General features: G+C 35.0%; 1 protein-coding gene across 1 annotated transcript; it reads left to right on the plus strand.

Annotated features, from left to right (window-relative positions):
* Nucleotides 1-2255: 2255 nt before the first annotated feature.
* LOC129746939 (venom carboxylesterase-6-like) lies at nucleotides 2256-27068 on the plus strand. The gene is made up of 4 exons (XM_055740896.1): nucleotides 2256-2779; nucleotides 14727-14983; nucleotides 15048-16051; nucleotides 26727-27068. Exons 1-4 carry the CDS (start codon nucleotides 2566-2568, stop codon nucleotides 26953-26955), a joined length of 1704 nt encoding a protein of 567 aa, XP_055596871.1. The 5' UTR covers nucleotides 2256-2565; the 3' UTR covers nucleotides 26956-27068.
* Nucleotides 27069-27620: the final 552 nt, after the last annotated feature.

Genomic DNA, 27620 nt, shown 5'->3' on the forward strand with positions numbered 1-27620 from the left:
GTGAGCGATCGAGGTAGCAAAACACTGACGACGAATTATGTTCGTTCTAGTATGGTAAACCTCAAAACTGGGCGAATGGAGAAAACGTATACGGTAAAAGTATCATATTTTCAATGTCATATTACCTACAATGGGAATGATGCTTTTTACAGCCTGGGCTGGCCATACTGAGCTCTTCGATTATTTCTACATTTGTGCCACACTCTTTGTTTTTGATCAATGGGAAAGGATTTTGATGTCCAGTACTTAGCTCCCGATATAAAAACTATATAAAGCACGTCTATATTTCATTTTTAATCACATTTTTGTGATCCCAAATACAGGGACTGAACCTTTTACTATTGGCATTGATTTTGCTTCACAATGATTTTTGATCGAAAAGTTAATAAGTTATATAGCATACGACCAGATTGTAAAATGAACATTTCCATTATTTGTTATATCACATTAACAATACGATACTAAGAATTTGGTTTAAAATTTAAAGTCAGTTATGCTGCAAACACTCCACAAAGCACGAAAAAGTAGTGTTTTTTACCTGCTTTGGTAAGTTCTTTTGTTTCCATGTTGTTAGAAGTGCGCGCTTCCTCCATATGTGAGCGCAGTTGTTCGACCATTGTTTGTTTTCGTCGCAAAAAAAGAGATTTATCGTCGTTATTGCTTTCATAACTCTTCAAGGAATTGATGGCCCACTTTGGTGTCTTCAGATGAAAGTTGCATCATAAATTGAGCTATTCAATGGTATTTTTTGCAAAATATTCGGTGGTGCAGACGGTACTTTTAGACGCCATTTAAAGATTATTTTCAACTTTTCATATTGAAGGTCTTTATTTATTTTTTCAAAACTATTTTATTTGGAACGCTGATAAAATTTCAATGCATTTTGATGTGCTATTTTATAATTTCCGTTGAAAAAATAACAGAGTTATGTAGCTTTGAAAAATGGTTATTTTTTATTGACAAAAAAATCCAACCGAAGCTAACTCAAAAGATAAAAATGTTAGAAATCTAAAAAAATACATGTGTTTTTAAGTCGCAAAAATGAACCAAATTTTCAATTTTGGGGAAAATCTGAAGACCCCCGGCGCAAATTGTCAGATAATAAAAAAAAATCCCCATTTGTCAACGATAAATTTCTGGTTGGAAACCTGCCAGATCACCTCTAAAATTTCGTTTTGCTGTCCATTATGAAATTTTTCAAAATATCTCCCCACTGGCAGTCCAAATATTTTGAGCACGATTTGGCCACCGTATTTTGTTTATTTTACCGGTGGGAAGCTTTTCTACTTTGTAGAAATGAAGTCAGGCCTGTTTATAAGACTGCTTTTAAGCTAGAAAAAAACTCTCACATTCCTAAACTTCATGAAATCAATAATTTTCAATTTTATTCAAATTTTAGCTTATACTTGGATCCGCTAGGACTAACGATTTACTATGCGAACTTTGGTCGAATAGTTGATTTCCAGCTGTTTTTAGGATCTCCCAATGGGACTTTTAAAGATTTTTCACGATTCTGCCCAAAAAATTTTGTTAATCAACTTCAGTATTGGACGCTATCTCATAAATCACTTGACAGACTTGAGATGATTTCACCACGGTGAACATGATGAAACCGGCCAACACGAGCAATCGAGCTCTGCCGATCAATTGCTGGACTACATATCATGTAACACGAATTTATGTAAAAAAAAAACATAAAACTCTGTAGATACTAAAACACCACTGTATCCAAATTTAAGTGAACAATTGGATATGGATCAAAGCAAAAACTGTTCCCGAATCCGTTCGTTACAAGACCCCGGGGATCAAATTAGCATCGGCTTTCCTCAACCCCGAGCTCACTCGAACTTATAAAAGCAAATAACGGTACCGAAAACGGTCAGTATTCTTTTACACTTTCAAATCGATGCCGAACGATTTGTTTTCTGCACTTTTTGCACTTCTTATCATAAGCAACTGGACCTAGCACTTTAATGTAAAATTTAGTTTGATTGGCTGTTTTACATTTACACATTATTAAATATTAACAACTCATACTCCAACTAAATCAATAATAGATCATTGGTAAAATTTACATAGATAATTCAATCGATAATTTATTAAACAGTCAACTTTTCTACCAAAAACTTGAAGGAGTAGAATTAATTCAAGAGTTGATTCTCCGTATTTGTAAAGTAATTGCTATGAATACAAAGTTGAACAAGTTAACCAACAATAAATCCATTTTTAAACACCTACCTACTGTTAGGTCTTTCTTATAACAGCTAATTAAAGTGCATTCGGTACTGTTGTGATGTGCAAACGAAATTGGAATTCGCTTTCACAGCCACAGCTGGAAGCGAATACCTACTTAATTTATACCAAATTGCACATGCAAGGTCGAGTAGCGAACAAGGACTAATTGAAACAAATGCTAAGCGGACAGTTTAAGTTCTCATCGACGCCGGCCCAGAACTAGTTAGAATGCAGTATTATCTAGATCCATCGCCGGAATAAACTGTGTTTGCAGCAGGAAAAATTTGGTTATTAAGAAAAATAATCTCCGAATTGTATCAGCTCAGTGGCATGGTGTTGAGAATGGTCAAATTTACTTGTGGTGGAATATTGGTGCTGGCAGCAGCTCTGCCATGCTTAGCAGTTTTAAAATCTCATATGTGTTCAGTGGATTTTGACAAAGGCACCGGAATCGGTTTATTGAAAGAAACCTTCACCAAGAAGATGTATTGTGCGTACCTGGGAATACCATACGTTCAGCCACCCGTTGGAGAGCTGAGGTTTGAGGAAAGTACGAGTAGAGGCGATAAGGGCATAATGGCCACCTTAAGTAGGACACTTATTAATCATAAAAAAAATCAGCTTTAATGTGAGTTACATCATTGTTTCGTGTTCAGACACTAAAAAAGTCAAATTCCTAACTAGCTGAAACTTGAAAAACGTTTAAAAAAGCATTTTCAATTTTTGTGCCGCAAGCTGGAAAACAGTCACTGTAGGGGCATAATGAGAATCCTCCTGGGACAGTATAAGCACCATTAATCGAGGCACGATAAGCGTTTTTTTTTCGTAGAATCTAGCAGTGAATTCAACTCGATGAAGTCAACTGTATTATAGAGCTACAGCTTCACTTGTTTTATCTGACGATTTGACCTATTGGTCAGGTGTCGTAGATATAATCAGATGACTTCAGTTCGATTCCTGGTCGAGACAATTTTTTTCTTTCATTTATCATTCATTATCGACCAGGAATCGAACTGGAGTCATCTGATTATATCTCCGACACCTGACCAATAAAGGGTGATACGGTCAAAATTTGGTCAAGGTTAAACGCGTGTAAATCGGTGAAATCGTTTATTTAAAAAATTAAATTAAATTTCTTTTTCAAGTTTAATTAGTATAAAATTCAGGAAAAATATTCAGTTAGGCTTCCGCTTTTCCAAATCCGAATTGCCAGGCCTTACGCTTAACCCCTGCCATCAGATTTTGTACAGCCCCTTGTCCACTTTCTTCGCCGCAGAAAGCCAGTTTGCCTTGAACTGCCGCTCGTCCTTAGCAGTTTTTTGGTCTTCTTGAGATTCCGCTTGACAATAGCCCAGTATTTCTCAATTGGGCAGAGCTCTGGCGTGTTGGGAGGATTCTTATCCTTGGGAACCACCTGCACATTGTTGGCGGCGACTCCATGGCAAGATGCCAAATCCGGCCAAAACAGTACGGAACAACCATGTTTCTTCAGGAAAGGCAGCAGACGTTTATTCAAACACTCTTTCACGTAAATTTCTTGTTTGACAGCCCCGGAAGCTATGAAAATGCTGCTTTTCAAGCCACAGGTATAGATGGCTTGCCAAACGAGATATTTCTTCGCGAACTTTGACAGTTTCATGTGCTTGAAAATACCTGCTACCTTTCTCCTTCCTTTTGCCGTATAAAACTCCTGTCCCGGAAACTGCTTGTAGTCGGCTTTGACGTAGGTTTCGTCGTCCATTACCACGCAGTCAAAATTCGTCAGCATCGTCGTGTACAGTAGGGTGGCCCAAAATTGCACTATGTTTGAGATTTTGGGGGCTCAAGCTTCAAATAATAGCTTAGGGTGTAAGAAACAATATTTTATATGGCGGCGACTCAGAAAAATGATGTTTAGAGGTCGCACTGGTTCGATTTTTTGAAAATGGCCATTTTTTCGACATTTTGTCCTAATAAAATTTTCAGATCTTAAAAAAGTATCAAACATGTGTCTTTAATATTTTTTTAATTTTCTTCATAATGTAAGTTTTAAACTAAAAAATTATTGAGACTGTTTTGGACTCTCAATTTTTAAGTATGATTTTTTAAATTACGCAATACTATGATTTTTTTGTAAAAAAATAATTAAAATTAACAAAAAAAAGTACTTTGGATTAAGATTTTTAATCAACATTGAATTCAAAAGATGCGCGACGTTATGATGAGCAATTTTGCAGAAGTGTATAGCTATGACTTGTCGTTGCAAAGTAATTCAAGTTTCACTGTGGAAAAAAGACGCAATTTTCAAATTTTTGCTAAGAATTGCTTTATATTATGATGTGGATGAGTTTCGAGCTATCTAAGAACCAAATAAACTCCTGGTATCAATTTTTTTTCATCCTTTTGTCGATCCTTAAATCACCAGAAAGAACCATTTCAAGTATCCAGATTTTAAAAAAAAGACATACACCGTCTTAGCCGATTTAGGCTTTACAGACTGAACAAATGACGTGGACAACTTAAGATTAACATTTAACACCCAGTACCGAGATGGGAATCGAACCCATCCCATCAGTGGACCAGCGATTACCGTCGTACCACGCTAACCATTCGACCACTGAAACGTACGTTTTATTGATTGGAGATCCTGTTACCCATACTTGGGTGACGTTTTGGTGAATATGTTATGGCTACAACCACTAAATAAATTTAAAATAAAAATCTAGAAACTAGTCATGGTTGTTTCTGCTGATTCAAGGTTCGATAAAAGGATGAAAAAGTTTGATATTAGAAGTTTAGATTGCTCGAAACTCATCCTCATCATAACATAAAGCAATTCTTAGCAAAAATTTTAAAATTGCGAATTTTTTCCACAGTGAAACTTGAATTACTTTGCAATGACAAGTCATAGCTATACACTTTCTTCAGCAAAGTTGCACATCATAACGTCGCGCATCTTTTGAATTCATTGTTGATTAAAAATCTTTATCCAAAGTACACTTTTTTGTTAATTTTAATTATTTTTTTTACAAAAATTCATAGTAGTGCGCAATTTAAAAAATCATACATACAAATTGAGAGTCCAAAACAGTCCCAATAAATTTTTAGTTTAAAACTTACATTATGAAGAAAATTTAAAAATTGCCAAAAAAATGGCCTTTTTCCAAAAATCGAACCAGTGCGACCTCTAACATCATTTTTCTGAGTCGCTTACAAAAGTTTGATTCTTACACCCTAAGCTATCATTTGAAGCTTGAGCCCCCAAAATCCCAGACAGAGTACAATTTTGGGCCACCCTAGAGTACAGCCTCCGGGATCGCGCTTTGGCCGTCGAATTTTGTTTATCATCGCGATTTGGAGTCACTATACCTTCTTGTAAGTCGATAGTCCGGCTCGTTTTTTGGCTCGATGCACGGTTGTAGACGATACACCCAGCTTATTTGCGGCATCTCGGAGAAAGAGAGGTTAGGGTTTCGCTTGAAACTACCGACAACTCTCTTTGTCGTCTCAGCGGCTTCCGTTTTTCGATTTCCCCAAACACTTTAATTACATTTGTAACGGTTGATCTGGCAACTTTTAGCGATTTTGCCAGCTTTGCGTGAGAGTAGCTCGTATTTTCACGATGCGCGAGCAAAATTTTGATACGCTGCTCTTCTTCCTTGGACGGTATTTTGACAACTGAAGAGTGAATTCCCAAATCAAAATAGGAGCAACATTCTACACACCTTCAAAATGAGGGGTGTTCAGGTTTTTTAAATGCAAAATTGAAAGAAATACGTCAAGTTGATATTGACCTAATTTTGACCGTATCACCCTTTATGATACACTATGATGATATGAAAAACATTTATTTTTTTATCTTTAAATTTTCCCAAAACCGAGAATTTTAGTTGGTGATAGAGTTGTGAAATAAATTGCTTATTGAATTTTGCATTTAACAGATCTAATCAGAGTTTACATTTCGATTAGTCGATTAACTGTTATGCGATGTTTGCACGTGGTGGTTTAACAATTATTATTTGAAGATACCTGAAACCTCCTATGCAGACAAAATTGTTATTTGAAGGCACTATGTTGAACTCATTTTCAGTTCCTTCGTATGTGCGAAACAATATGTATTCTCTGAGATGGCATATGAAAAAAAATCGATTCATAGGGGCCGCCGAAAACAAATTGCCCCTTGCCCCCCGATGGCTTAATACGGCTCTACCTACAATCTACATATTGAAAGGATTTCTGTCTGTCTGTCTGTTTCCTATAGACTCGGAACTTTGAGGCTTGGGAAGGATCTTATTATGATGGTTTGAGACCCCTTCCTGTCACTGGAAGGGGAGGGGTTTTTTTCAAAGAAAAGACAAATGTTTGCATTGATTGAGAACTGATCAAGCAAATGAAACCAATTTTGGCATGCGAGGGTATTTTGGTACGAGGAATGTTTCCAAGAATATTATGTACCCCTCCTTCCTTCCAGTGGTTAGAAAGGTTGGAGGGAGGCTAACGTACAATTTTTTATATAACTTACAATTTTTTATATAACTCGAGAACTAATGGAGCTAATGGAACATTTGGCATGGGAGGGTATTAGAGTACGAGAGAAGATTCTAAGATTATGTCAGACCCCTTCCTTCTTCCAGTGGGGATATAGGAAAGGAGGAGGATTTAAAGAAAAAAATCGTTTTATACTCACTAACTAATAATTCTTTCATTTACGTTGGGACATCGGACAGTTTTAGTTTTTGTTGAAAAGATAACACCAACGGCATACCGCCGCACTGAGTTACGTATGACGAATGAATGCTTGAACTTTATTTTTCACTAATGACTTATATACTATGTTAACGTTACCTGCAGTCAGGCGTAGTGCAGTATCTGTTTGTATACTGTTTGTATAATAAACCATTCTGGCGACGACCGGTCTGCTGGCAAAGCACAGCAGACCTTTGCGAGGGTCGCTCAAAGAAAGCAACCAATGTTTACCTCTGCGTGCCGGTAAAGGTCGCGCATGAAGCAAAACATAATGCATGTTTATGGCTGGGCATTCCGTTAGGCGGATTGCTGGTTTTACCTAATTAGTGATGACAGACAAATTTGGGATTGTTGGGAAAATCCCTTGGAAGTTAGCATGGATGCTACACCTACCCCCTTTTGAGTGAGTGGGGATGCCATTCTCAAAGACTGCACTACCTCTGACTGTTTATTACATCATTTGAAAAAGTTTTCATATGTTTTAATATTATGCTTATTTTGCATGCTATAATACAATTGATTTTTTTCACATAACGATTTATTATAAGAAAATATTACCTAACACATAACGATTTATTATAAGAAAATATTACCTAACACATAACGATTTATTATAAGAAAATATTACCTAACACATAACGATTTATTATAAGAAAATATTACCTAACACATAACGATTTATTATAAGAAAATATTACCTAACACAATCCCTTCCCCCTTTAGAAGTATAAGTTCGTCTGTGTGTTACACTTTGATTAACCTATTTTTATGTACAGTGGTTTTGTTGTTATGGTTATCGATTAAGATCACATTAGGATGTATAATTTCACTAATACGATAAGGTCCTTTGAATACCTTATCCAATTTTCTTCTGTTTTCGTTTGTCAACATTACTTTGTCTCCTATTTTTACTTGGATTGGGTTTGCTTTATTCTGCTGGTTAATTGCTCGTTTATCTTTCATTTTACCAATTATTTGCTGAGCCATCAAAGTAGCTTTTTGTAATTTCAATTTTAATTCATGATAATACGAATCTATGTTATAGAGTGGGTCTATTTGTGTTGGTGTTTTCAAATTTTGTGGTAAACTACAAATTCTTCCAAAAACTAATTCGAAAGGTGTATAATTTACATCGGTGTTTGGTGTGGTGTTATAGCAAAACGCATAGTATGGTAACCATTCGTCCCAGTCTGTTTGAGACTCATTTACGAATTGCCTTACATATTCGTTTAAACAACGGTGGTTTCGCTCTAAACCTCCAATCGTTTGTGGGTGATATGGAGCACTCAGTCTATGTTTAAAATCAAGTAAATTGGATATTCGGTCAAAAAGTTCATTCTTATATTCGGTACCTTGATCTGTCCGAATGACAGAAGGGGCTCCGTAAGTCAGAATTACACTTTCTACAAAGGCTTTGGCTACCGCCTCAGCGGATTTGTCTATAATTGGTCTAATTACGACATACTTTGACAAATCACATTGGACTGTCAGCGCGTACCTATTTCCGGAATTGGATTTGTTAAAAGGTCCAATTGTATCCATGGAGATGGTATCGAAAGTCTTAGTTGTCGTTGGCGATACGACAAAATTTTCGTTCGTCTTTACGCCATGTTTATTTTCTTTGCATTTTATACATAATTTAATGTACTTTTCAATTTTTCTTCGCATGTTAGGCCAACTGTAAAGATTGTTTAATTTCTTATATAGTCTATTTGCTCCAATATGACCTCCTAGTGGGGAGTCATGATTTGCTTTGATAATTTCCAATTGCTCATTTTCATCAAGTATCAATTTTTTCGGTTGATAAAGTATTATTTCGATTGATTTCAGTTCTTGTCCACATTTCTCCTTAAAGAATTGTGGTCTCACAAGCTGAAATATATCGCTATCTAGCGCTAGAGCTAGAGTATCGATATTGAGATAAGTGGCCATTTTTTCAATTTCCTGCAGGATAGTTTTTAATTCATAATTTTCCGGTATGAGCTTACCTTTTGACGTCGCTAGCTGACGTTTCTTAGTTTTATTGGTAATTTGTATTAATATGTTTCCGTAATTAGAGTTGTCGCGATCAACTTCTAAAATCAATTTAGGTAAATCAAAGATTTCATACGTGTTCAACGCCTCATACGATTTGAGTTGATCAGGCTCAAATGTATCGTTGGTCACTTGTATTAGTTCTTGATTTGTTTCCTTAATTTTTTTCATGGATCTTGTTTGAACCATAAGAACATTTATGTGTTGTAAAATGTCGGAGTCCATGCTTATTCGAGATAACGCATCTGCTCCCACATTTAACTTTCCTTGGACGTATTCAACGTCAAATACGAACTCCTCAAGATCTACTCTCATTCTGGTTAATCTTGATGAGGGGTTCTTCATTGAGAATAAATACACTAACGGTCTATGGTCTGTCTTGACTAAAAATTTTCGGCCATATAAATATGGTCTGAAGTGCATAATTGCCCAATGAATAGCAATTAGCTCCTGTTCAATTGTTGATTTATTAGACTCGCCTTTTGTGAATGCTTTACTAGCAAAAGCGATAGGGAGTTCAAAATTTCCGTGTTGTTGAGCAAGTACTGCTCCACAAGCGGTTTTGGACGCATCAGTTGTTAAAATAAACTGTTTCTTAAAATCTGGAAATTGTAAAATTTGAGGAGAGGTTAAACTACCTCTGAGTGTGTCGAACGCTTCTTGGCATTCTGGTTTCCATTCAAAAATGGCATTTTTCCGCAGCATTTTATTTAATGGGTATGCAATATTTGCAAAATTTTTAATAAACCTTCTGTAATAATTACAGAAAGCTACAAATCGTCTTACATCATCGATGTTAGTGGGCTTAGGATAGTTTTGAATTACCGAATATTTAGATTTATCGGGTTGTATTCCAGCTTCAGAAATGTGATGACCCAAATATGTAACTTCATTTTTGAAGAAATTGCATTTAGATGGGTTTAATTTTAAATTATATAAACGCAATTTTTCAAATACCTTCTCCAAGTTGGAGAGGTGATGGTTAATTGAACATCCGACAACAATTATGTCGTCGATGTATAAAAATGCACATTCTGGGGGTAATCCACTTAGTGCTATTTGCATCATTCGTTGGAAGCTGTTTGGGGAAATGTTTAGTCCAAAGGGCAAACGGTTGAACTCGTAATGCCCTGAGACCGTTGAAAATGCTGTTGTCCTTTTTGACTCTTCCTCTAGTTCGATTTGATGAAATCCTGACATTAAGTCTAGAGTCGAAAAGAATTTCGCTCTGCCTAAATGATCTAAGATTTCATCAATCCTTGGCAACGGGAATTTGTCAGGAATCACTTTTTTATTCAGCTGACGGAAATCTACTACTAGTCGCCATTTTTTCTCTTTTTCCGACTTCTTGGGAACTAATAATATCGGTGAATTGAATGGACTTATCGACGGCTGAATAATTTTATCTGACAACATTTTATTAACTTGTCTATCGATTTCCTGGAGATGAGCTTCCGGGGTACGATAATTTTTAATGTAAACTGGATGTCCCTCTTGCATCGAGATTTTTTGTTTGTAGAAGTTGTTTGCAGTTAAGGTATCTCCTTCCAAGGAAAAGATATCATTATATTTGAAACAAAGTTCTCTTAATTTATCTTCAGCCTCTGGATAGTAATCTAATTTGATTTCTCTTTCCAGTTTTTCCAATCTTTGCTTATTATACTTCGACTGTTTTCCTTGAGCTTTGAAATCAAATTTCCTTAGTGGGAGTACCTTTGGTTTAAAATTATTAAAAATTGTAACAGGCTGTTCATTGGTGTTAATAATTTGAACAAATTTTGCAGATGGACTGACTATGGTGTTGGAATAAAAAATTCCAGGACCAATTTGGTCTCCGATTATTACACTGTCTTCAGACACTCCATCTAACTTCACCTCTTTGACTATTTGGCACCTTGGTGGTATTATAATCTTATCTTCAAAATTGTCTTCGATCGGAATTTCGAAGTTTTGACCTTGGTAATCGAAAGATAATAACCATGATCTTAAACAGATGTTTGTGCCATAATGTGTTAAAAAGTCTCGTCCCACAATTCCGTCTGTAATTATGGGAAAGTCTTTCTCAACTACTTGAAAGTTTGCCGGGATTTTCATATGATTTAACAGAATATTGGTGTAAGCTATACCTATAGTTTCTAATTTTCCACTAGTTACTCCATTTATGATGCATTTATGTTTTGTATATATTTTCGTCGTGGGTTGTAGGATATGTTCTTTGATGATAGAAATGTCTGCACCCGTATCCACTATGAAAGTGCACGGTTTGTCACACATTTCTAACTTTAAAATGATAAAGTTTGTATAGTGCATGTTGAACGTAAAAATTTTTACATTCTGGGATGTGCAACCCCCTGTTCTCTGTCCGTCTCTGGATGGGGTTGTCCCATTGACGGCTGATCGTTTTCCGCGTAATACACGTTACGCCTTCTACCACGATCATTTGAGCCATTATTGTTGCGATTGTCATTCCGTCCATTATGATTATTATTGTAACCTCTTTGGTTGTTATTGTAACGTCTTTGGTTATCATTGTAATTTCTTTGGTTTTGACGGTTGTCGTTGTTACGATTTCTGTCGTAGTTTCGTTGGTAATTGTTAGTTTGATATCGGTAATTATTGCCGTATTGCCGATTTTGGTTGTTTCTATAGTTTGATTGGTATCTGCCTCTGCCAGAGAAAGCAAATACCTGAGCGTTGCTAGTGGTATCATTTTCTAGTACCTTTACCACGGCATCCTTAATATCGTTGAAAGTCCCTGCTTTTAATATCAGTTTAGTGTCATTATTGTTAATACCTCCAATTAGGGCATCGACGCCGGCCTTGTTAGCCATAGGCGATGCCACATCTTCTGGTATTCCTTTGTCGAGGTAAACTGCCTTTAATTGGACAGTCAAACTCTCAATTTCGTCACAGAGCGTCTGTGTAGACTGCTTCTGTCGAATATTTTTCATTTTAACTAGAATGTTGTCAGGGGAAGTTTTCTCTTGGCAACGTGCTTTCACGTTCTGAACGATTGATGTGATGGTAGTAGCAGTTTCCGGTAGCCCTAATCTTGCTTTACCGGTCAGTCGTGTTCTTAAAAATCTTGCAGCTACTGCTTGATGCGCTTCTGCTGTTATTTCATGCAGAAGGGTAGCCGCATCCATAAAAGCGCTCAATCCTCCTGCCGAACCATCATATGGCTGGACTAAAGCCGTAGCCGTTTTTATATCAAAAGTATTATTCGTCATTGTTAATTTTTTACAAATAATTGCTACTCGGGCTATGCTTTTTAATGAGTAGTTACATCCACTTTTTGCAAATGGAATTTTTGATTCAATTATATGAATTGCGCTGCTTGCTAAAAATTTTGCTTCAAAATTAATTCTTAAATGATCTTCCTCATCTATCACCTCTTCCAACCGAACAAGTTCATCTGTAATATCATTCCTTAATTTATGAGTTTCTTTTAATAAACTCTCCAGGAATACTTTTGTGTAGGTTCTTCCTGGTGCCCTTTTGAGATTTCTCTCGATTTTTCTTAGTCTTTCTAGTTTGACTTCGAAAAATTCCATTAAGGGCCAAATAAATTTGTGAACTTTTTTCTCGGGGGAACTGTATTTTTGAATTACAGTCTTTCTGAAGACGGCCGAAACAAAACAGTAAGCCGAAACGTAAAGAAGTTGTTTGGATTTGACCTAATTTTCACCGAAAAATATCAACCAAAATCGATAATATGATAAAAACTTTTTTCAAGCATAAAAGTTTTTTTTTTTTTTTTTTTTTTTTTTTTTTTTTATTATTATTCTTATTATTTATTTATTCGGAAACGAAATGAATTGAGAGAAAAAAAAATTACTTTTCTTCTTTTATTTATAATACTAATAATTATTACTTTTATTTATAGACATGCATCTTACCTTGGTCTTTCGATTTTTTTTTTTCTTATTTATTTATTCCTCGTTCTGCTCGGTCGGTGGCGGTGATTCCCTGGTTCCATAGAATTTCGGCTGCTGCTGCTGATGTTTTCCATTTAACGATTCCGACTCCGGGGTGCTATTGTGGTTTGTAGGTTGATGATGTTTATTGGCAGGTCCATCTCGTTTTAGTAGTTTTCCAGTGCCGACGAATCCAGATCGGCGTCGACGGCGTGTAGTTGCTGAACACCGGCATACAGTCCAAGCGAGAGCGATTCAAACAGACGCTCCTTAACGGGATTTAGGCGATATATTTGAAGGTGGTTTTAACGTTTTTAACAAAAGCCGTCTGCTTGGCTTGATTCGCACTGCACTATAATGGACTGTCTCTTTGATTCACACTTCTCCATCACTTTTAGTTTTTTTTTTTTTTTTTTTTTTTAAATCTCAATTTTGAGATTGTTCAAACGCACTTTTAGTTTTTTTTTTTTTAAATCTCGATTTTGAGATTGTTCAAACGCACTTTTAGTTTTTTTTTTAAATCTCAATTTTGAGATTGTTCAAACGCACTTCGCGTTGAATTTGTTCCTTCGTGGTTGCCTTATTGTACTTTGAATGTGCATGTAGGCACATGTATATAACGAGCATCGCGACGGCTACCACGGCAGCACCGGACAGAATTCGCACTTCTGTCGTGCTTACTTCAGTGTGGTTCACTATATTGTCCCCGAACCAGCCCATTTTCACTGTTTTTTTTTTTCTTTGCACAGAAACACTTTTCCGATAACGGTTCACTACTGTCAACTAATCACGGTCGCCAACTAATAATTCTTTCATTTACGTTGGGACATCGGACAGTTTTAGTTTTTGTTGAAAAGATAACACCAACGGCATACCGCCGCACTGAGTTACGTATGACGAATGAATGCTTGAACTTTATTTTTCACTAATGACTTATATACTATGTTAACGTTACCTGCAGTCAGGCGTAGTGCAGTATCTGTTTGTATACTGTTTGTATAATAAACCATTCTGGCGACGACCGGTCTGCTGGCAAAGCACAGCAGACCTTTGCGAGGGTCGCTCAAAGAAAGCAACCAATGTTTACCTCTGCGTGCCGGTAAAGGTCGCGCATGAAGCAAAACATAATGCATGTTTATGGCTGGGCATTCCGTTAGGCGGATTGCTGGTTTTACCTAATTAGTGATGACAGACAAATTTGGGATTGTTGGGAAAATCCCTTGGAAGTTAGCATGGATGCTACAACTATAGTATATACAATAAGCCAAAATATTTTTTGGAAATCTAACTAAAACATATCAACCTTTCTCTGTCTTGAAATGAAGGCCGATGAGCTGAAAAGACAGATCACCACAAAAATTTTCACACGTAAACATTACACTACTAGGCAGAAACTCTGAAAATTTCAAAGATTTTCATTCACGGATTCAAAAGTTATTCACAAAAGAAAATTTTGCTCTTATTTTCGAAACAGTTGTTAAATTCATTTGGACTCGTTTTTAAATATTGCGTTAAAAAATCCTACAGGAAAGAATATGATCCCCCTCATAGTGTTAAACTGTAGAATAGAATATAGAATAGTGTAAAAGTGTAAACAAAATTTAATGTGTCCACTTATTCTTCTCCCTTAATTTGCAACCAAAACCTAATGTTTAGAACTGGAGAACCTGCGATTTCCAAAATTCAAATTTTCAAAATTTAAAAAATATCACATTTTTTTATTTTTTTTTATTTATGATAGGTTTAACATAACTGATATTTTTTCAATTATTTTACGAAATGATTACACATTGTTTTCGGTTTCCCTTATTTTACAGGATCCTGTTCCCTTCATCTTTGCCGGTACCGGTCATTTTAACAAACCAGGCGCCCAATGTCTTCAGGATGACGACAAATGTAACGAGCTGGCTTGTTCGGAAGACTGCTTGTATTTGAACGTCTACACGCCCAAAATCAAAAGGAGCCACAAATCGCTACTCACGATGCCGGTGCTGGTGTGGATTCATGGCGGAAGCTTCGTAGAAGGTTCTTCTGAGACAGATATTTTCGGTTCGGATTTTTTCCTTGATGAGGTAAGGGAGCGAAAAACTAAACGTCTGAAACCGTTGGCTTTTTTGTTTATTCTTTTTTTTTCAGAATTTGATAGTGGTGACCATCAATTATCGGCTCGGTCCGTATGGATTTTTGGGGATAGAAGACCTGAACATCCCGGCGAATCTCGGGCTGAAAGATCAAACGGAAGCCCTCCGGTGGGTTCAGCGAAATATCGGCAGCTTTGGCGGTGACCCGGCTCGGGTGACTCTCATGGGTTGGAGCGCCGGGGCAGCATCCGCCACCTATCATCTGTACTCGCCGGCATCGAAAGGATTGTTCCAGCGCGCCATTGCCATGTCTGGTACCATGTCACAGCCTTGGGCGTACAATTTCCTTAACCAATGGTGCTCTAACGAGTTTCTTCACCGAGTCGATGCCACGACTAAGGAAGAGCTCAAAGCGCGGGCTGCAAAATTTATAGCGCCAAATATCGTGTTTCGATACTTTACATTCGACTATTTGTGTTGGATGCCAAGTGGGGACACAATCTATGCGCCCCGGCATCCTTTCGAAATTGTGCAAACGATGGCCCCCATCAGCGATGTGCCACTTTTGGTCGGCGAAACGGCCCTTGAGCTGGAAAATCTATACAACGAGCGCGAATTTGTCATGGGTCGATTCAATTATCCAAACGACAACGTTACCATCTACGAGCGTGTGAAAGGTTACATTGAACAGACTGGCTCAAATCGGTCAGCCAAAGTGTTCTATCGAAAGTTGGCGTCCATGGCTGACATCAAATTCGGTGTACATTATTTTGTCGAGCAGGCTTCAAACCACTTCAAAGCACCCATCTACCGGTATCGGTTTTCGTTCGATGGGCCGTTTGGATATGCCAAGAATGTCCTCTACCGGACGGGATATCCAGTGTTATCGGGAGCAATGCATGGAGACGACCTGGGATACTTATTCACGCCGTACAATTATGCAGGCATCGTTGCGCCTTCCTCCAATGTCGAGAACAAAACTCGGGAACTGCTGGCCAAGAAAGCGTTACGCATCCAACGCCGGATGGTTCGCTTGTGGACCAACTTCATCAAACATGGGTAAGCTATTAGTTTCGAATCAATCATTTGTCAGATGATAGAGTCACACGAATTTATAAGAATACCTACAGCAGCAGGTGATGCCGCTATTGGCAGGTGCCTTAAGTCTGTCAATCACCCTTCGATTGATACTGACTTGACTAACTAATGCCGTTCCGTTATGAGTTCACCGGAATCGATTCCTGATTGAATTTTCTTAGAAGGCAAAACAGGTTTTCCAATTATCCATAAATTAAAGCTTGCTTCAAATAGAATTGGAACAAATACAATTAGTATTTCAGTTATTTAGAATTGAATCTAAGATATTTTTTTGTACAAATGTAGCGTTTTCTCCAGACTTTAAAGAAAAAATTATTCATCACGGTATCGAGGAAATCCTCGAATTTTTCCTGTAACATGGTTCATTAGGCGGTGCATACTAGACCGCTGCAAAAAAAGACCTTTTTGCTCCATTATGTTTTTTCGCTGCCTTTTGGGTCACCAAGCATGAGTGTAAAATTCGAGATGATTTGGTTGATACCTGAGTTAGCGCAACGCGTTTCAAATTTGTATGGAAATTTGTATGGAAAAAGAAATTTTTGCACATTAAATTATCCACCAAATTCAAATAAGCTTGAAATGAAGTCGGTCTTTAATTTTAAGTTTTGACTATTCTTAAGCTTCATTTTTTGCTTACATGACAAGTAGCTAAGAATTTCATGAAAAAAGTTATAACCATTTCAAAATAAAAAATCTTAATCCATTGAAAAGTATTCAAAAATGGCAGACTTTGCTTGCTAGAGCTGTTAATAATTGCATGAAATGTCTTTGCAAAGGCTTTATTAATCAATAAGTTCTCTCGCAATGCAAAGCAGTTTTTTGAGATTTTTTATTTCCATTCTGCCGTTACACAGATTTCAAACAAGCAGTCAAAAATGATATAAATAAAAAAATGAATTTTGAAAAGAAAAATTTTATAAAACATTGAATAACTTTTCTGGGGAACAAGATAGGTTTGTGTTTTGTTCACATGAAATGTACTGCAAGAATCAAGGAACATTTTTCATCCAAAGTTATGTTTTTTTGGAACTTTCAGAATATCCCTGGCGATTTTTGAATCAAAAATTTTGTTTCCCATACAAATTTCCATACAAACTTAAAACTCGTTGCGCTAATTCAGGACTGGATGGATCGCTTCCAGATTTTTTTTTTTTTTGCTATTTCTGGCAGCAAAAACAACCAACAAAAGTTATGGGAGGTTTAAAAATTTAAGAACTTGAAATTTCCATACAAAGCTTGCAGCGGTCTAGTGCACACCTTCTTCGTTCATTGTTTTAGCTATCTTATTCCACCAGGTCTTCATCTATTGCTGCTAGGGTGGTCAGATTTGCCTTTTTTTCAAATCCGGTATTTCGGTATGTGTAATTTATAACCGATAAAACCGATAAAACCGATATTTTTTAAAGTATATAGAATTCATGAAAATGTTTTGTCTAATAGCAGAAGTAATGGCATAAAATCCTCACAATCTGTAACGCAATAGATTTAGCGACATTTTCAATTGAAAAATTTGGTATTGTGCCTTTAAATTATCCCTTTGTCATAAATCTATCATCACCCTTATGATATTCACAATGTTTATCATCATCATTTTAATATTACAATTTCCCATTGAGGTTGATGAAATTATAAAAGTTTCATATAGCTTTCAACGATTTTTTGTCCTAAGCTCTGTAATACAGTATTCAGATTGAAGAACATATTTGACAGATTAAGTAAATGTTTTTATAATCTTTCATGAAAACGATATGAAATTTGATATACAAAAAGATCACTTAATTATTTACTAAACAAAACTCAAAACACTATCACAAAGGTTTTGGTTGACCTAGGTCGTGATCGCATCAAGTTTGTCTTTCCAAAATCAAAACGAACAAATAGAAATAAAATCTATTATAAAAGAAGTCAAAATTCGGCAATAAATATATTTGTTTGGATCTGATCCATATGCTCTTTGTTGCTATAATACTGTTGAAAATTTATCAAAACTTTGTCATTGCTTTATCTTAAAAATAAAAACAACAGAGTTCCATCAATTACCTTGAAAATATTGATAGAGAAATTTCACACAAACATTCTAATATGTGTTTAAATGATGATTCTGTTTCTGCCCGGCACCGCTTAGAACAATTTTTATAAACTTGGCCTGTTTATAGATAAAACATTTTTGCATCTTTTGACCAAATTCCGGTTTTCAATTATCAATACAGTGATCACGTTAGTTCGATAGCTGAGCTGAAATGTGTAAAGTTTCATGAAAAATATCATCTGAGAGAGAGATGGCAGCTTGTCCATGCTCTTTTGAACGCCACTCTAGCTTTAATTAAAAAAGTTACATCGGCACGTTTTAGCAATAATCAAATCTCACATAAACCTTGCAGTAAGGTTTATTGAGCTTAGATTTTTGAACTGATGGAACAAAATATGAGTATTTGTATTCATACAAAAAAAAAATTGAGCTGTGTAAATGTCATTACAGTACCAAAGAATGATGAATAATTTAAAAAAAATTGAGCTGTGTAAATGTCATTACAGTACCAAAGAATGATGAATAATTTACCGGAAATACCGGTTTTTACCGTACTAAAAGCCGGTATTTCCGGTATTGGAAAATGGACAGTTTTATCGATTTTACCGGTTTCGGTAAAACCGGTTAGACCACCCTAATTGCTGCCTTTGACAAACCTTTCCTTTGCCTTGAGCGCAGACACCAGATATCTGGCTGGTATCTGGTATCTGGTGTCTGCGCCTTGAGTCTCCTCTTCGTGATTGCCCAGTATTTCTCAATAGAGCGGAACTGAGGGCAGTTGGGTGGGTTAAGGTTTTTCGGAACAAATTGGACCCCTTTCTTTGCATACCATTCTTGAACGATTTTGCTGTAATGACAGCTTGCCAAATCTTGCCAAAACATTACGGGATGGTCGTGGGATAGAATGGTAAAATTTATTTTTGGAATTTTTGTGTTGTTCCGACGTCACTGTCTTATTTGTTAAGACAAATTTCTTTTTTTTTTCTTTTTGATAGGAGTTTAACCCGTTAGGGTCATTCTTCCTCGAAAAAAAAACTTTCGGTTTTTTTGTCTCAGCTGCAAATGCCCTGCCAAATCATAAATGTTCGTGCAAATTTGTTGGCAAAAACAAATTTAAATTAGGCTGAACATCCCCCGAGCCGTTGGTAAGTAAATTTTTTTTACCCGAAGTTAGCCTCGACATAGGTTTCATCGTCCATCATAAGACACCAGTCGAACCTGGTCAGCACCTGGTCGTATAACTTCCGAGCAAGTATTTTGGCCACGTTATTTTGTGTGCGATTTGGCTGTTTGCTAGCTCGATACCATTTGATTCCTTCCCGGAGTCGAATTCTCCTCACGGTAGTTTGAAGAGCACCGAATTTTCTAGTCAAATCACGGTCAGATAGATTGGATTTCTTCTCAATAGTTTTTAAATACTTACACGCAGTTTCCGGTCGACAGTGCCACTCCGACAATTGGCTGAGGCTTCGTCGTCTTCAATGTTTCCTTATGCCGTTTGATAACGCGCCATACGGTATTTCTAGGCAATTTTGGTTGGCCTAGAGGCAGACCGCAATGGATTTTCCAAATAACTGTGCCCAATTTTTTCCCTTCTTTCGGATTCCATGTTCATTGTTTACAAAGTACAGTCGATTTTCGGAATGTCAAAAAAACATATGTAAAGCTGGCAAAATTCCCGACACGTGGGCACCAGGACTTTCCAAATCCGTCTACAAGGAGCACCACAATATGAGCAAAATTTTGTTCCTAGTCTAAATGAAGCTAGCCTTAGAATGTGATCAATCAGTAATGCGAATTTTGAAAATTTAAAAATGACACCAAACGGCTTTTATTTCAATTTCAGCTTCAGATTTCAGATTTCAGATTTCTGATTCAAATTTCATTCGAATACCCTCTATTCAGTAGTCAAATTTCTAAGATATCAGTTACAAATTCAGGTTCAGTTTTTAGATTTACAATAGATTTATGATTCGGATTGGAATTTTAAGATCCAGCTAGGCAAAGTCGTGTAAACGCAGATAAATAAAAAAAAAGCGAGATTCAGGTTTTGGAACGATTTTTCAATTTTAGCTTTCAAGGATTTCAAATTTAAATTTTAGATTTGCTGTTGTATTTTATGTAATTCACTGATTCAATAATGGAAAAAAACGTTTATTTCCGATACAAAAATGTTAGTCCTAATTAATTTACAATTTTCTAACATTTTTAACAGATCCAATAACATTTTCTTTGGTTGAATTTGTCTGGTCAGTTAAAGTTTTCTGGTACAATAGTTCCAATTGAGGCGCTAAGAATCAGAGGGGTGATAGTGTTTTTTCATAAAAACTGAGATAAACAGATTTTTAAAACTTTGTCGATGTGACTGATAGAATAGTTTTATTTAATTTAAATTAGCATAGCTAATTTTTGCATCATTCCTTTCCTTTCATTTAAAAAAGCCCCAATTTTAAATAATCTATCGGGAAGCCAAGAACATGTTTTTTAAGATTTTTTTACTTTTTTATGATTTATTCAAAGGTAAATTCATACTCATCCCTGTTTAATCACTTGTCATACCTTTTGCGCTATTCAAACTCTATATTTTAATGACATTTTTTAAGGTTTTAATTTTAACACTAAAACGTTCAATTTACCTGGGTTTTCATGAAGGCACACATCACGCGAATTTTAGTTTAACTTACGTAAATCACTTAGAGCTAATACAAATTCATTTGATCCGTACGTGAAATTCACTTCGCCGTTTGCGGTTAAAACATAGACCTATTCGATTTACGAGAAAACCAAGGGTCCCGCAGAGTACAAAGGGATTTGGTGCATTCTATGTGACATCAATTTTCAACGATATGGCCGATAAATTAAGTAACGAAAACTCATCGACTAGTTGTTGATATCCCAGCTCATATTCTAATTCATTTTTGAAAAGTACAAATTTTAACATACACGTCGGTAAAATGATTATAAGTTCTTATCTTGATTACGATAACTCCAAAACGAAAAAAAAATACATATCTGATCTTTTCTACATTAAAACCCAAACAATTTTTTCTTGAAGTTTCGTGTAGGTAAATAAACCGGGGAACTGAAATAAAGGGAGGAAACACGTCAAGAAATTGTGTAGCCAATGATTGAATTTGTGGTAATTTGTGGCAATTTGTTAGAGAAAATAAGAAGGTTTGAGTTCAAATGAGAGAAACCAGTGCTCAGAGAGAGTGAAAATGTGCTAATTGTTGCAAATTGTTGCAATTAGTGAAGCAGTTGTGGGATATTTTTCATTACCACTCAAAATGCATAGAGTTCTCTCTTGATTTCAATCTTTTGAAATAAACACGTTTTTTCGTTAAACTTTATGCCTTACTTTATCCCAAAAAAAATCGAATTCCAAATTTACAATAACACGTTAAAATATACAGAATACACGTTAAAAAATTCTTCCAAACTCAACGTAAAACCGAAATTGAAAAGATTTTTACGAATTTTAGACAATATTTTAAACAATAGAATTCTGAGATTTAATTGAAATATTGGAATTAAATTTAAAAAAAAATATCGTTATAATCATAAACGCTTACAGCAACACTATAAACGTTTCTAAAATCTGTGTTATTAAAAGGTTTTTTCTTAGCATGTTTGAATCGGAAATAAACAGCAGGGTTCAGATCAATGATTATAACTCCGATTTTTTTTTTCAGCAGAATATATAAGCATGTATTAGAAGCTACTTTAAGTTGAAACTTAGTTCTTCAAACTATAAAAACTATACTTTAAGATGTTTGAAATTCTATGCAATTTTATGTCAGATTATTCTCGCTCTAACTTAGACAAGGTATTTTGTAAATTCTTACGTCAATAGTAAGATGCTCAAATCATAGATTTTTTTCAAAATGTATCTTCTTCAATATGAACTGTGTAAAGAATTGAAAATAATTGTTTTCATAGAATGTTCAACAATTTTTTTTATTAAGACTTGACTAAAATCGGCCCCCTCTTACTAACACCAAACAAAAGTGAAACGAATACTCGGCACAAAATAAAACTTTATGAGTTAAATGCCTTAATAAAACTAGTTGTAATTTAAAAAAAACTTGACTAAACTAAACTAAATTTATTTATTTGTAAACTTGTGCTCAAAATAAAATAAATAATTTTTCTACGGCCTTTCATAAGCCGTTATTTAGTGTCAAAGATTTTTTAGGCTTCAAAAAACAGAAGAAATGTAAGTTGTTTTCTGACTTTTGTAAATTTATTTTTCCAATACCTTTCGCGTATAACTCAGGTCATCGGTTTATGCTATCGAAAGTATTTTCATCAGAAAGATTATTTAGTTATTGGATTCACGCTATTGAAATTTTCTATGAATCTTTCATAAATATGAGCGTTTTCAAAAGTTTCGGCAAAAAAGTTTGAGTAAAAAATTTCATGAAAACTAAAACTTACTTTTTTAATTATTGAAGTTTGAAATTGAAAGTATTATTTAACTCACTAAGATCTCACACTATATAATTCCAAGAACGTGTCACTGCGAAAAATTATTTAAATTTTTATTATAAACACCAGAAACATGCCTCACAAAAAGTTGAACAACTACTTTTTGTTTCTTTTAAAAGTTGAAATAGCTGGACTATTGATAAGGTGCATGTCTGAGCGGTTAGCAAAAGACTCGAGTTGGATTCCTGGTTGAGGTGATTATTTTTTTCATTTACCATTCATGAACGACTGTTTTGATTGTTGCATTATACAGCTAGTAGCATCATCCGCCAAACAAAGCACCAAAAACGTTTTTTGTATTGTACCAACAGAAATACATGTTCCTGTTATTGCTTTGTTTGATGGATCTACAACTCACCGTTTAGTGCAAATAGGGATGGGATGAATCATCCAATAGGATGAAAATCCCTGAAAAAAAAGTTTAGTGAAAAATGCATCGATCATTAATGGTAAATAAAAAAAATTCACTTCGATCAGGAATCGAACTCGAGTCCACTGACTACCTCGCCGACACCTGACCAATAGGCCAAATCGTCAGATGAAACAAGTCAACCTGTAGCTCTTTAATTCAGTTGACTTCATCGAGTTGAATTCGCTGCTAGATTCTGCGGCAGAAAATGCTCATCCTGCCCCGATTTATGGTGCTTATACTGCCCCAGTGGGGGTTCTCATTATGCCCCTAGAGTGACTGATTTTCAGCTTTTGGCGAACGTTTCTAAAATGCTTTAAATTTTTATCTACTTTTTAAAGTTCTCGCCAGTTAGGATATAGACTTTTTAAGTGTATGAATACGAAACAATGAAGTAACTCAAAAATTATATCTGTTTTCTATGGTTAAATTAGCAGCCTTCTTGAGGTGGCCATTATGCCCTTATCTCCCCTACCTGGTAAACGATTATCTTAAAAAAAGTTTTTTACATAGCTATAAAGATATCTTTATTTTTTCAATCTAACTTTTCCCAAAATATTTACTTCAACTTCTCCTACTTAGTAAGGTGCTCAAATCATCAAATTTAAAAAAAGGTATGAAAGATTTGAAATGCGCTATCAATCTAGTTCCCAAAAACATGAATATCAAATTTTTATTCCAAAAAAATGAAAAGGAGGTTTTGTCCAAGGTTTTATAGGTTCTGCCCCACAGTGGGCGACTTTTTGTTCATATAAATCATCAATAACTACAGTCAAGATCACGATAGCGACATTGGTTAAAGTTGGCACGATCAAGTGGAAAGTCCCAGAAAGTCAAAGCTCCATGTTTAACAATTTTTTTTCTTCAAACTTCTTCTTTTCACATTGAAATCATGTACACGACCTAGTCAAAAAACGTAAATGTTGGTGTCAGAGGAAAGCACGTGACATTATTGGGATTCGAATCAGAGGGGTGCAAGTTTTTTTTATTGTTTGAAGGTTTTTTTTGTTGTTTGAAGGTATTCGCGAGTGCTTCTTGTGAAACTTGAAAATTTGTCTCTAAAATTACTTGTGAGTTGCAGTTTGCAGTATCAACCACATTTAACCCATTTGAGTGATTAAAAGGCATGTTCAGTTTTATTTTTTCATGAGTGTGTTCCAAAAAATAACAATAAAATTGACAAAAATAACAAAAATCATAAAATTGCAAAACACGAAAAGATAACCAAAGAAGGCAACATTAAAAAAAAATTAAACAACAACAAATTTGAAGAAAAATAAATAACATTGGCACACATGATAAAAAAATATATTATAAAAGTAAGGAAATATGATCAAAATAAAACAACATGATAAAAATGACAAAACAGTCGAAATTTGCTATACGTTGTTCTTTACATGTTTTTTGTGAAATTTTTGTGTTTATTGTCGTTTTGGTGTATTTTGTGACATTTTTGTGTATTGTTTTGATATTTTTCCTTTTTTATGATTTTGTTGTCATTTTGGTGGTATTTGTAATTTTTGACATATTTGTGCCATTTTATTGTGATTTTGTGTCTGTTTTGTTGTGTTATCAATGTACCTTACTGTTCCTTTTAATATTTTTCTTGTGTCATTTCACGGAGAAAAATGTATAGATTTATCAGTAATATTACGCGTCTACATGACCATAAATATGATTGTTTGGTTCTGACCCGAAAAAACAATCAAGCCAACAACCTGATTATACGTTGCCACAAATGGGTAAATGGCTGATTTAGCGATCGCATCAGCTTCGAGAATCCAACAGGAATTTTTAGTCAATCATTCGTATGGCTGTTTTTGCCCGTAATGCTGATCCCCATGAACGTCGGAAATAGTAGATTCAAATATAAATAAAAATTAATATAAGCAGTTAAATGCATTGTTTTCCCTTTTTATTTTTAATAAGACATATGTTTTTTTTTATTTTATCATATATCACATTAGTGGCATATTTTCTAATGCAATTGATGCTGCTGCTCCGCCGTTTCCAGAAGGATGTTTTTTAAGACTTGCGAACAAAATTTGAAAAAATCGTCAAAATCTAAATCGTTTTTTTTTCAACCGAGAGAACATTATAAATATTCAAAAATATCAAATTACTTACGTGGTAAAATTTAGATGGAAACATTTTGGAGGATTTTGTTTTTTTTTTTTTCATTGCTTCGGCCTACCGGGATCAAAGTATGCGCGCTTCAACATATATGTCCCAGCGGATGAATCTGAAACTGAAAACAACTGTTATTAGAACAAATCAACTTACACAACAAACTGAACTTACATTTTCGCTTTCTGATGTGTGTCCTCCAAAAAATAACTTCCACCATCTTCTGTTTTTGTGACATTCAAAAACTAACATTTAGAATCTTTAAGTTGACCTGAACAAAATAGCCAAATCCGCCATATGTTAGTTTATATTAGCGATGAGCAGATGAGAAATCCTCGATAGCCCAAACAACTTTACAGCAACGCTAGTTTATTCGTAGTCATCGATGTAGATTTAGCAATATTATGGGTTCAAATAAAATTAGTGATATGGAAGAGTCAACCATACGAATTTTGATAACAACCTGTAGAGTTTTTTATCCGTGTTTGTTAAGTTAAAACTTTTACCCTAATTTTCTGATTTTAATAGCTTTCGGAACGACTGCATCTAATGGGAAATCATGTTGGAGATTTTATTTTGTATTTTGTGATCAAAATTTTACTATGTTGTTTTTGTTCAATTTGTACACCTTGCATATTTTGTTTTCATCCTTGAATGCTATATCATAAACAGTACATTACTCAGCACTCTGGATTTATATACGGTTTTTCTAAATTATTGATTTTCTATATTCGTGATTTTGGGTATTTAGAATGTTTTTTTTTTTTCATAAAAAGAATTTTAATAAAAGTTACAGCAACTTATTCATCATTTTCCAAAAAGAAGGTTATGAAGTTCATTCAAAAATAATTGTTTTAACCTGGTTTTGGATTTATTTTCATTCATAAAGAACTTATAAATGATAACTAACGATTTTAAGTTAAATTCATTACCTTGTTGAAATTTTTTATCCTGTGTTAAAAGGACGTTCTAATATGGCAATCTCTTGCTGCAGCCTAATCAAATTCAATTACAGTTTTATGACCCCATTTTGCTAAGAAAGGAATAAACTTGATAGAAGTAAAACATTTCCTTCTATTAAATTCAAGCGTTCCACTCTGTCCCAAATGGAAACATTCATGAATATTCAGAAGAGGAAGACTACAATTGTGAACAACACATAACCATTTTCTATTCAAAAAAAGATTCGTCATCACCCATTTCGATTACAGCCCATTACCCAACATACTCAACCCGAACCCGAACTTATTTTCAATGGCTTTTCCGGCGTGTTTTGAATTTCATTCACACATCGGTTTTCTTCATCGTTTGGGTGACGCAGAAACACCTGATTGAGATAGAAAAACTGATGGAACATGTAAATCGAATTGTTTGTGCTACAGGAAGTAGATAGATAAATTCTATATGTGATATGCTTACACATACCGTGATATGCTTTTTACGTATGCACGTCCATTAGTTCTAGTTTTTTACCTTTAAGCTCGGTTTATTAGGTTAGCGGATAAACTGCAAGAATAACCTTAGAACCTAAGTAATGATAAGTAATGAAAATTAAAGTTGATTTTTTTTTATATTTGTTTCAGTAATCCGACACACAACACCGTCAACTGGCGAAACAATCAAACAATCGTGTGGCATCCATATAATGATCCATCCGGTGCAAAACGTAGAATTCTTCACATCGACCAGCAAATCCGGGAACAGACGGACCGAACCGAGGAAAATTTTTACTATCAGTTGTGGAACACGGTTTTCAACTGTCTGTATTATTTCCAGTGTCAGTTTTTGGAAAACCTAACGGAATACTATTAGGATAACTAATCATACCTGTGTTATTTATTAAAGGAAAATTGTATGTGATATTTAATGTCAATGGAACTAGATTCCATATGGTTGCAACTTTCTGCTTGGAGTAAATAAAATTTTGACGATTTTACGAAAATATCTTTGAAATCATTCTAAGTAGAGTACCAGAAATATAAAAGTAAACTTATATCTGAATATTAATATAGATTTTTACAAAATAAATTAATATCATCAGTTGATGCACTGCCCCCGTGAGCGAATAAAATAAAATCTTTTTGAAATGCTTTCTTTCCAACTGTAATAAACCGCGAATACTGTTATTCTTGCCACTAAAGAGACACTTTTTTTATAGTTAAATATTTTATTTCGCACTTCCACTTCTGAAGGTTTTGTATCGAGTTTATCCATTTACTTTTCAATTAATAACTTTTTTTGTTTAGTAAAAATAAATAGCTGGTTTCCAGTAATTTGAATTGCTGGAAAACAGCATTTTTCAGTAATAACGTATATTTAAAGGCCAATTTACTTGTTACAAGTTTTTCTGCGCCGAGGATCAAATTTATTATTAATTCTACACAGCAAATTTTGTTTTGCTAGTTTTTGTCCCGCTGACTTTCCAGCTATTTGAATTGCTAAAAACGATCAGCAAACTCAATTGCCGGAAATCCAGC

The sequence above is a fragment of the Uranotaenia lowii genome, chromosome 2, assembly GCF_029784155.1.
Source record: "Uranotaenia lowii strain MFRU-FL chromosome 2, ASM2978415v1, whole genome shotgun sequence".
Taxonomy (NCBI): domain Eukaryota; kingdom Metazoa; phylum Arthropoda; class Insecta; order Diptera; family Culicidae; genus Uranotaenia; species Uranotaenia lowii.